The sequence below is a fragment of the Emys orbicularis genome, chromosome 1 (genome assembly GCF_028017835.1).
Source record: "Emys orbicularis isolate rEmyOrb1 chromosome 1, rEmyOrb1.hap1, whole genome shotgun sequence".
Classification (NCBI taxonomy): Eukaryota; Metazoa; Chordata; order Testudines; family Emydidae; genus Emys; species Emys orbicularis.
The window spans coordinates 256749823-256761258 of NC_088683.1; the positions used below are offsets into that span (position 1 = coordinate 256749823).

An 11436-nucleotide genomic window follows, 5' to 3' on the forward strand; every position below is an offset into this window, starting at 1 on the left:
CTGTAACTTATGATTAAAACTAATCTCTCTCTCTCTCTCTCTCTCTCAGTAGATATTTGAAAAGAAGGCACTACTACTAATAAAAGTTAGTGGAATGTCACAACTTAACAAGCATAATTACTTTGGGATCCAAAAATCCCCTGTTCGAGTTCCATCTGAATGTGTCATCCCCCCCATCCCTGGTGAACTAAGCAAAGGACAGTCACTCATTTAACACTTTGGTTACTTTGCTAAATTCTGAACTCCAGTTTCTATGATATTAAAATTTGCTTTATTCTTGCCATGATTCACTTAAGCAACTAACTACTGTAGTCCACAGCCCAGATTTTCAAAAGAGTTTTTATTTTTAGATACCTCACCTTTTTTGGATACCCAAATACCTTAAAACATTTACACCCAACTTTGAATGTATCTCAAGTTGAGTACTCCAAAAGTTAGGCACCCGAAATCACTAGTTGCTTTTGATAAATCGTGACATAGGTCTTTAATATTGGGTATAGGCCTTCTTGTTATAAGTGACTTGTAGAAAAGCTATACTGTCATGAGGGTTGCTGCAGAAATATTGTGCTCCAGATGACTGAAGGCTTTTTTTTCCCTTAAAAGCCCTAAGAAATGCCAATCTAACACACAAAATGGGCAAGGAGAAAAGGCATCCGGCATCTTTCGAGCTGAATATCTTGATTTTTGTGGTTTTAAATCCAAACATTAATGTTAAGGCAATACCATTTTCTTCGTGTGAATTGCTTTATGCATGTCTAGATGGATACTATATCAATACCTTTTACAAATTGGGGTTTAGCTAGGGTTACTGATACACTGAGTGCTAGCTATATAGGTAAAAGATACATTAGCATGCTCAATGATAACTTCAAGGTTTTGTTCCTCCTTTTATTCTTCTCTGTATGTAAGTGGGATTCCTTTATGCCTACGTTGTTCCATATGCCATTATTACTATTGAATTGCTATCTTCAATGGTAATCAAACCAGGCTGCTTTGATTATATATAACTTCACAGTGAACTAGTACTTCAAAATGTGAGTTTTTGAAAAGGTTTTCGTTACAAGTTAAAAGTAACCAAGCAAAGTCGCGTGCAGTAATATGACCTATTTAACTGTTGAGCACTCCAGATCCACACTTAACAAATACATCTTTGTGACTATGTACCATGGAGACATATCCTAGCCTTCTACATCTCAACTCGCAGGCAGCTTTTTAACTGGGTCTTAAGACCATTAATCATAAAAAGAGATTTAAAAACTGGCCAGTAAATTTGTATAGTGAGACGTATGGGTAAAATCAAAACTGAGAGCTGAATCAAGAGAGCTTTTTAACTCTGAGAATTTACTGTGTATAAAGCACTGTAATATGTGATTTTTGTCTTGTTTTTTGCAGATTTAGAAATGGCAATTGCATATTGGAATTTAGTCTTATCGGGAAGGTTTAAATTTTTAGCTCTTTGGAATAAATTTTTGTTGGTAAGTATATTTTTCTGTTCCTGTATGTGTTAATGCACGAAACTAAGGCGAATCCCACAGCTTGTAAGATTGTGTTCCCACTGCGCGCGCACACCAAAAAAAAAGAGATGAGTACAGTGAAAGACAGCAGTTTCTTTTTCAGCATCTTTGCTTTACGAGAACTGATATGGAACATTAATGGGCACTAAATGAATCCTCTCTATAATTTCTCTCACTGGGGAAAGGGAAATGATACCTAGAGGCAGTTTCATAAGGTATGCCTGTCTAGCAGCACACACACACACACCCCGCCCCGCTAGTTGAGCATGATGCTGCAAACACACTCTCTCCGTTTCCACTTACCAGGGTTTTCTGTCTCCCAGAAGTTCATGTGGCTCAGAGCTCCTCTTCATAACAACTTCTGAGCTCCCTTTACATCTCTTTGCTCTGGGATAGAGTGTTAACTCCCAGAGTGTTTCTTATGACTCCCTCTCACAGTCTCAGCCTCTCTGGGCTACCTTTCCCTCTTCTATGCTCTGGAATAGAGATCTGCCCCTTCTTCCCTGGGGTCCTTCCAGAACTTACTTCAGGGTCTTATACAGGAGACCAACTTGCTTCATGTAGTTCTTCCTTCACACTGAGTTCTCTCTGCCCTTTTATGAGGCCCTGATATTTATCAGTCTGTCAAATGACTCCAATTAGTTAAGCCACCTTACGCTGGGAGGCAGCTAATTATGGCAAAGGGGTGGGGGGAGCTGATTGAACAGGTCTGGCTAGACCCAGGCCTCTTGGCCCTTAAGGAGCAGGCCTCCCTAGTCTAGGAACCATTTGACCCTGTACTCTCTCTTTGTGAAGGCTGAAGATACAATCTGACTTCCTAAATTGTAGATTGAGGCCACATCCTGTCTATCCTCAGGCACATAGGCTTATCACAAGTGTGTTTTGTACCAAGCTAAAATGATCCATCTTTGTGATATTTATGCATACAATATCCTATTTTTAAATTTCAGTATTGTGGCTGATTTGAGAGGTTGGGAGTCATTATTTTAAAGTAAAAAATGGAGTGAATTTTTTCTGTTTGAGCGATTAGGTTGGCTCCTTTTGTAGAGAGCAATCATTAACAAAATGTGACAGTTACGGTATTTAAAAATATCAGTCTAGTATCAGTACACTTCTGTAGGTGGTGGAATAAAAGTCGTACAAATTAGGCTTTAGAAACAAAGCCCAAAATATTGTCATTAAGCATCTGACTTATCATCTACTTTACTTCATTTACATGAAATTTCCATATACTTAGCATGGAAAATGTTTTTCTTGAAAACATACGATTCTTGCAAACTTGACACCATCAAATTAGGCCTGAATAAAGACTAGGAGTGGCTGGGTCACTACAAAAAATAATTTTCCCTCTGTTGATCCTCGAACCTTCCTGTCAACTGTTGGGAATGGGCCACATCAACCCTAATTGAATTGGCCTCATTAGCACTGACCCCCCAACTTGGTAAGGCAACTCTCATCTTTTCATATGCTGTATATTTATGCCTGCCTACTGTATTTCTCTCCATGCATCTGATGAAGTGGGTTGTAGCTCACGAAAGTTTATGCCCAAATAAATTTGTTAGTCTCTAAGGTGCCACAAGGACGCCTCATTGTTTTTAATTTGAGTAATTGTCCCTATGGGTGCTCCACTATAGGTGTGTCTGCATCCCTGCGCTGCTGATCGGAGAACTTTGGTAGTAGTCTTGCCCGTGCATGCGTTGTGGCTAGTGGGGAACAATGCTAGCCATGCGCAGGCAATCCGTCCTCAGTTCCTTCTCAACTACCCCTGGCTAGAGACAGAGCCAGAGCTGTCCTTCTTTTGCAGATCACTGCAAAAACACTGACCCAGGAACCTATCCTTGTAACAAAGCCCGATGCCAACTCTGTCCACATATCTATTCAAGTGACATCATCATAGGGCCTAATCACATCAGCCATACCATCAGGGGCTCGTTCACCTGCACATCTACCAATGTGATATATGCCATCATGTGCCAGCAATGCCCCTCTGCCATGTACATTGGCCAAACCGGACAGTCTCTACGCAAAAGAATTAATGGACACAAATCTGACATCAGGAATCATAATACTCAAAAACCAGAGGGAGAACACTTTAACCTGTCTGGCCATTCTATGACAGACCTGCGGGTGGCTATCTTAAAACAGAAAAACTTCAAAAACAGACTCCAAAGAGAGACTGCTGAGCTGGAATTGATATGCAAACTAGACACAATCAACACAGGATTAAATAAAGACTGGGAATGGCTGAGCCATTACAAACATTGAATCTATCTCCCCTTGTAAGTATTTTCACACTTGCTTCTTATCAAACTGTCTGTACTGAGCCATCTTGATTATCACTTCAAAAGTTTTTTTTCTCTTACTTAATTGGCCTCTCAGAGTTGGTAAGACAACTCCCACATGTTCATGCTCTCTGTATGGGTGTGTATATATATCTCCTCAATATATGTTTCACTCTATATGCATCCGAAGAAGTGGGTTGTAGCCCACGAAAGCTTATGCTCTAATAAATTTGTTAGTCTCTAAGGTGCCACAAGTACTCCTGTTCTTTTTGCGGATACAGACTAACACGGCTGCTACTCTGAAACCTGTCTTTTGCAGATCGTTAATTCTCTTAGAATTGTTAATTTTAGCTTCTTTTGAAGCCCCTTTTATCTTTCTTTGCATCATTTACATTTTATTTTGGCTGTTGCCTTTAAAAAAAAGAAAGGGACTTTGTCAACCCCCTGTGGGGGGGGGATCTCCCCCACCCCATAGGGATATGCCCAGAGAGCCGGGCTTCAAAAAGTGCCTCAGTTGCAAGGAATCTATCCCACTGACTGACTGACACTTGCAGTGCATCCGCTACCTGGGAGAGAAACAGAAGTGTGGCTTGTGTCAGCAACTGAAGCCCAGATCCAGGAAGGACAGAGAACTGAGGCTCAAACTGAGGAGCCAGGGAGAAAAATTGGGACTAGGAGGTGCAGGGGAAAGACTGGGACAAGGAGTCTGGAGCGGGGAGAATATTTGACTGGCTGGACAAAGAGACTGGGATGAGAAGTTTGAGGGGTGGAGACTAGGACTGGCTAAGTAAAGAAAATAGGACTAGAATGAGGAGCCAGGGTGGGGACTAGAGACGACTGGGATAGATTGGAAGGGACAGGTCAGAATAGGTCAAGCTTGAGAGCAGATGGAAGAGTCAGTGCCCACTAGATCAGTGATTCTCAACCCAGGAGTATACAGAGGTTTTACAACAGGCTACGTAAAAACCACTAGCGAAGTCCGTACAAACTAAAATTTCATACAGATAATGACTTGTTTATACTGCTCTATATACCATAGACTGAAATGTAAGTACAATATTTATATTCCAGTTGATTTATTTTATAATTATATGGTAAAAATGAGAATGTAAGCAATTTGTCAGTAACAGTGTGCTGTGATACTTTTGTATTTTTATGTCTGATTTTGTAAGCAAGTAGTTTTTAAGTGCGGTGGAACTTGGGGGTACACAAGACAAATCAGACTCCTGAATGGGGGACAGTACTCTGGAAAGGTCGAGAGCCACTGCACTAGAGAATACTCTCCAGAGCCTGGAATGGAATCCAAGATTCTTGAGTCTCACCATTTCTCTGCTGTCAGCAAATATCTGAGGAACCCACATAGCAACATGTCCCATCCCCCCCTAGTGCTGGACCACAGAGAGGATGACAGCCTGTGTCACAGCCCTGGTCAAGCTCTCCCTGCTGGACACTCACCAGGCTGCTGTGTTTTAACTCACACACTGGGCCTGTGTGCTGTTCAGCTTTGGTTGGTCCCCAAGTGAACAGGTCTCCTCATACTTCCAAAGCCCATCCTTTTCTGTTCCTCCCTGTCCAAGTCCCTCTCCACTTTTAAAGGGCTGTTATGAGATCTCAGCCTCTTTGTTCCCCTCTGGGGAAATTTCACTGCTCCTCTCTTCTGTCCGTGAAGACAAGTTGAGTCTAACTGGCTCTCCTAGACATCAGCCATCCCATTGTTCTAAGGTCTTCCCATTTGAATGGGAGCCATTCAGATTAATGTCCCATTAATACATGACCCAGCTCTAATAGCTGATGGCAGATTCATGTACACTGAGGTATTCACTGAGACAATTTTATAAAATTAATCAGAATTCATAAGTTGTACATAGACCAGATCCTGAAACTGGCTCACTCTGCTACTATCTGTTAGTTCAAGTGAGTGAGGTCTGTGCTGTGAATCTAACGATTCCAACCCTACTGATGAGCCATGTGGGTGTTAATATGATGCTGCATGATGAAGTTTCTGTTTAAACCTAGGAAATCACACAAAGACGCCTACATTAAAAGATCATTAAGGTTGTAAAGTCAAACATTCAAAAGTTAGTATAAGCCAGAATTAAGGTTACATAAGCAACCTTAATTTGGTCATTTCATGCGTATGCATTATGATAGTCTTTAACTACATGAATACATGCTATTTTTTCCACAGGACCCCTGCCTCATTCAATGCACAGGGTGGACCTGCTCTGTGGATGAATTAGGACTGTGTAGTTAAAGAGGCTGTTGTCTGTAGGACCCTCCTTCATTTGTTGCAGAGGTTGGAAGGTGTGTGTAGTGAATGAGGCAGAGGATGTTAGTAAGAGAAAGAATGATCTTGGTTAAGGCAGTTGAATGCTGCCAGGAATAACTGGATTCTATCCCTGCCTCTGCTACATAGTTCCTATGTGTTGCTGGGCAAGTCATTTAAATCACTTTTCACAGGTGGTCTTTAACTGTGTGTTACTCATTTTCTGAATGCCCATCTTGAGACCATGGGATCTGATTTGCAGAAGTGCTGAGCACTCGCAGATGCCACTGAAGTCAGTGGGAACCTTGCTTTGAACATACGAGTGCTATGTAGTGCAGTATAATACTAAATACTCTGAAAAATCAGGTCCTATCTTGGAAAACATTTTTCTTGTATAAATATGGTTTTGCAATACATTCACTCCTTGTCTCTGATTATAAAGTAGACACAGTATATCCTTGCAGGCAGGCAACTTCAAAAACAGTAATGTCTCAAATTAGCCACCCAAAATTAGTGGCTACTTTTGACCTTATTCTCTGTGCCTAAGCCCCCATCTGTAAATTGGGGGTAATACCCCATCATCTCATAGGGAAGTTTTGAAGATACACCTCTACCCCAATATAACGCAGTCCTCGGGAGCCAAAAAATCTTACCGCGTTATAGGTGAAACCGCATTATATCGAACTTGCTTTGATCCGCCAGACCGCGCAGCCCCGCCCGCCCACCACATCCTCTAACCCCCCCCCCCCCCCGAGTGCTGCTTTACCGCGTTATATCCGAATTTGTGTTATATCGGGTCGCGTTATATCGGGGCAGAGGTGTAGTATAATTAATGTTTGTGAGAGTATGTTACTTCTATTATGTTGAACACCACGGAAAAGCCCATGAGGAAGTTTATAATTCTTTCTTCAAAGCAGGGTTTGATTAATGTGCAGTAAACAAGGCATGGGGCCACCCTTTGAAAAAGGAAAAGAAAACAAAATATTGAATAGCTGCTCATTAAGCATAGTCCATTCTATACACTGAATGAGGCAAGGATCTTGTGGGGGAAAATTAGTATATGATCATGGAATTAAAGACTGTATATGCACAAAAAGGCTGAATTAAGATTGCACAGGCAACCTTAATTCTGGCACTTCCTAACTTTTTGCAGTGCTTGACCTTGGAACCTTGGTAATGTTCTTTTAATGTAGTTTTTTGTGTGTAACAGATTGTGACCAGGTTGTCTCTGTGGCACCCGCTCATTCCTCAACTGGGCAGGTCTCCTCTGGTAGGTCACTGTTTCTTGCAAGGTCATGGTACGTAGGCCCTCTGCCCAAAGCACACTTCAGTCCTATACAGAACGGAAAACCACAGTTCAAAACAGGGTTGTCTGACGAATCTTTGATGGGACCCTGCCCTTCTATCCCAGATTTACCTTCAAATAGTCTTGCTTCAGCTGATCCCCCCCCCAAGGTCTAGTCATCCCTTCTAGCAGGGTCTTGTCCAGATGGCGAGCTAGCTCAGGCTTCCCTTGCATCAGAAGTAGAGCTCTGCTCTCCTTCCTGAGCAGCCCTGAACTGGGCTAGGTCTCTCCTCTCCCCTGCAGGTGTAGCAGGGCCAGGCCAATTGGGTCCACAGGCTCTCATTAACCCTCTTTGCCAGTGTGGGGCCTTATCTGCCCATCACATAAATATTTTATTGAATTATTTTCCGTTTCCCCAGAAGTAATGTAGCAGGAGGATATTCTCTGTAACGATGCAAGTAATTATTTTAAGTCATATCAAATACAAGTTTTAATCAAATCTGTTAGTTTGTAAATCAATTGTATGCTTTAATCAGAGGTCCCAAAAGTGTGGGGCCTGCCCACCTGGGGGGCACGGCAGGTCTTTCAGGGGGGAGGGGCACATGACTGATACAGGCCAGCCCCCCCGGGGCAGGAAGGGAGCGCCACCCAGCCCCTCCCCACCCACAGCTCTGTTCCAGTCCCAGCCCCAGCCTTGGTGCAGCTCTGCACCTGGCTGGGGGCCCGACTGTGGTCTGGCGGCCGAGGCTGGGGGCAGGAGTAGAGCCGGGAGCAGAACTGCAGCTCGGTCCCTGGCCCCACCCCTGGTCTGCGTCCCCCTCCCAGCCATGCCCGGCTCCGGGGGAGGGGGCATTAATAAGGGTAAAGGGGGGCACGGCCCTCCAAAATTTGGGGGCTGCTGGCTTAAATCTTGAGGTGTTTTGACCTGTGAGTCCCAGTGCAAAACCCAAAGAATACCCTTGTTTTTTAAACATATTTGTTATAGATATTTCTCTGCTACTGCTACTACTCCACTAAAAGCTGTGTGAGGCAGTGGAAAGGGGTAGCATTTTTTTAAATGCTCATGATCTAATAGGGACTCACGTACATATGGAAACACCAGAGGTTTGTTTTGGTTCCTTTATAAGACCTCCCTATGTTTTTTGGTGGTATATCCAGCCTGCTGCCCACCTGTGACTGGGTTTTTCCCCTTTGCCATTGACTGTTTTCACCCACAATCTCTGGCCTCTCTCCAGCAACCTTATGCCTGTCTCAGCCTGTACCCTCTGTACCCACCTACACACCAGTTTTTTGATTCCTCATGTCATCTGGTGACACCATTTTCCCCCTGCTGGCCAGAAGTGGAGCTGATCTTGCAGCTTTCCAAACTGTGGAGGAAGTTAGGAAATACAGTCTGATCCTCTGCTGAAGCAACCGGGACTGCAAATGGGGAGTAGGGATCTGGACTTTGGCTGGGTGCTTGTCTGAGTGCTTGACCCTAACAGTCACTGTTCTTAAAATAATAATAATAATTAGTAAATTGATGTGAGTAGATCAGGAGAAATAAATCAATAGTATTAAATGTGCTCTATACAGTTACTTTTTTTATAAATATTTTTATTTTGTAGTTTTCTTAGAAAGCTTTCAATGTTAGTAAAGATGATTCTACAGGATTGTGTTAGTATATATCACTGTAAGATTTCTTTTTAGTAAAATATGAATTTAAAGCAACTGCAGCATTTGAAAACAACCTGTATCTTAAACAATATAATTTGTTTCCATATTACATAGGAACACCATAAAAGATCAATCCCAAAAGATACTTGGAATCTTCTGTTAGACTTTGGAAATATGATTGCAGATGATATGTCAAACTATGATGAAGAAGGTAATTAATATGAATTTTAATATTTTTAAAAATTGGATTTAGCAAAATTGAAATAATGCTGTGAATAAACTCCAAAACACAACTTATACCCAATGTTTTAAAATGTATACTTTTGGGAGCAGAGCTACAAATATACTAGATCATATTTGTTTCCGAGAATGTTGCCTGTAAGTAGACGGAACAGGATTTTGCTTTAACATGCAGATGAAAGTAAGCAGTCCTTAACTGCACTGGTACAGTACGTGCTAGCTAACATGTTATGTTACAGGAGCCACAATAATACTGTGTATTCTCGTACAAAAATCCTTATTAGCTTTAAATTAAGGCTATTAAACTTAGAAAACTATCTACACAAAATAGCTTTTTAATAGTGTATAGAAGTCTGGAAGTGAAAATTAAGTTTATGAAAATATTTGTTCATAATCGATGTAAATATCTAATAATAAAAACTAAACCTTATCTCTTCTAGTAAAAAATATTAAGGACAAATATCTGCATTTTTGTGTTCTCACTAAAATATATTATACTGTATAATACCCAAATCTACAAACACGTACACATGTTGAGTATCTTCATGTATGTGAATAGTTCCCATTATATGAATGTTTCTAATAGGAGTACCATAATCTTGCTTTCACCTCAAGTTTATTATAAACATCTCATAATGTGAATTATGATACAACATGCAAATAGTTTTCGCTCAGAGTATAGCTCAGAGAGAACATGCTTTAATGTTTTCTTTTATTAGTTAGGCATGTTTTCTTTGTGAAAGATTGCCCATGCCATCACCTTGTTATATCCAGTCCAATGACTAAGATATAGATCATGCTGTGAAGTTGGTATCCCTTGTGTTTAAAGACTAAATAGATTTATTTTAAGTTTTATGACTTTTTACATTGTTTGACTTCTCTTTAGGAGCATGGCCTGTTCTCATAGATGATTTTGTGGAATATGCACGACCAGTAGTCACAGGAGTAAAGCGTAAAACCTCCTAACCACAGACACTTCCAAATGGACTAAGTTTGCAGTCTGAACTCTATCAGGTAATGAAGACCTTTTCGTCAATAACTGTGCACACCGTCACTGGTTTCAATGGTCGTGGCAAGATGCCACTGACAAAACTTGAAATTGCTCCTTTCCGCCTAAAGAAAATGATGGCTGACTCATGGACACAGCAAGAAGAAACTCAAGATAGCCCAGGCTGTTCATAGGATATTGGCTTCAATTATTGTGCTGGTTGTATCATATAGGATGTAGATTTTGCATGATTTTATACTTTGGGGAAGTTTAACTAGAGGCCATTTTAAAGTTTTGACAGCACGGCATGCCATTCAGTTCATGATCCAAGATGAACACCAGCAGTTACATAATTAAAACTGTATTATATTGTACTTATATTAAAAGCAGTATTTGTGGTATATAAATTAAATCCCTAAATAAAACTTATGTAGTATGTTGTATTTTTATACAAGTCAGCTCTGTGTAAGTATCTGCCCTAATATAAACTTGTAACAAAAAACTTACTGACACTTTTTTTCTTGGTGCCAGGATTCTAGATTTATATTTTTAAGCTCTCAAAAATGTACAGACCATGTCTGTTTTTTTCCCCTTGTAAGATTAACTTCTTCATCACAGTGTTCACCTGATGTGTGTGTGGTTATGTTAGCTATCAATAGCATTGCTGCACAAGGACTGCTCTACATTGTTTTGACTCCAAGACTGGTTTGAATATGATTATTTACAGTGTTGATTAGTCATTTTTACTTTTTTTAAATAGACCCTTAAACAACCAAAGACACATTTTTATAATTAATTGATAGATAAACATAATTAAATTTTTCTTCAACTTTACATTTTCCATTTACTTCTTTGTAAATAATGAATTTGTGAGATTTGAGGATTTTAGTAGCCTTCAATTTACCGTAAAATAGCTAGGTTCCATTTAAACGGAGTATTCTGTGCATGCAGTTCCTGATATGATCTCAACCCCAAAAAGGAAGGGGGAAAATAAAGAAACATTGTCTGTACTGTGGTTATATCTCTTAACTCCCCTTCTTGAAAACCTTTGGCAGGGGGTTGATTTTTTTTCTCTGCGTTATGAAGCCTCTTGCTTCTTGTTGTTCTAAATATTTTATAAAACAGGTAATAGTTCTTCTTTGAATAGTGTCCCTATGGGTGCTCTACTTCAGGTGCGAATGCGCCTTAAACCCTTGATTGGAGAT

General features: G+C 40.6%; 1 protein-coding gene across 1 annotated transcript in view; it reads left to right on the top strand.

Moving 5' to 3' along the window:
- Positions 1-10775, top strand: part of DCUN1D2 (defective in cullin neddylation 1 domain containing 2) — a 56005-nt gene extending 45230 nt beyond the window's left edge. Inside the window, exons 5-7 of the mRNA XM_065413912.1 lie at positions 1393-1475; positions 9118-9214; positions 10130-10775. Of these exons, the coding sequence (XP_065269984.1) occupies positions 1393-1475; positions 9118-9214; positions 10130-10209 (260 nt within the window). The 3' untranslated portion in view covers positions 10210-10775. The remainder of the gene's footprint in view (positions 1-1392; positions 1476-9117; positions 9215-10129) is intronic.
- Positions 10776-11436: the final 661 nt, after the last annotated feature.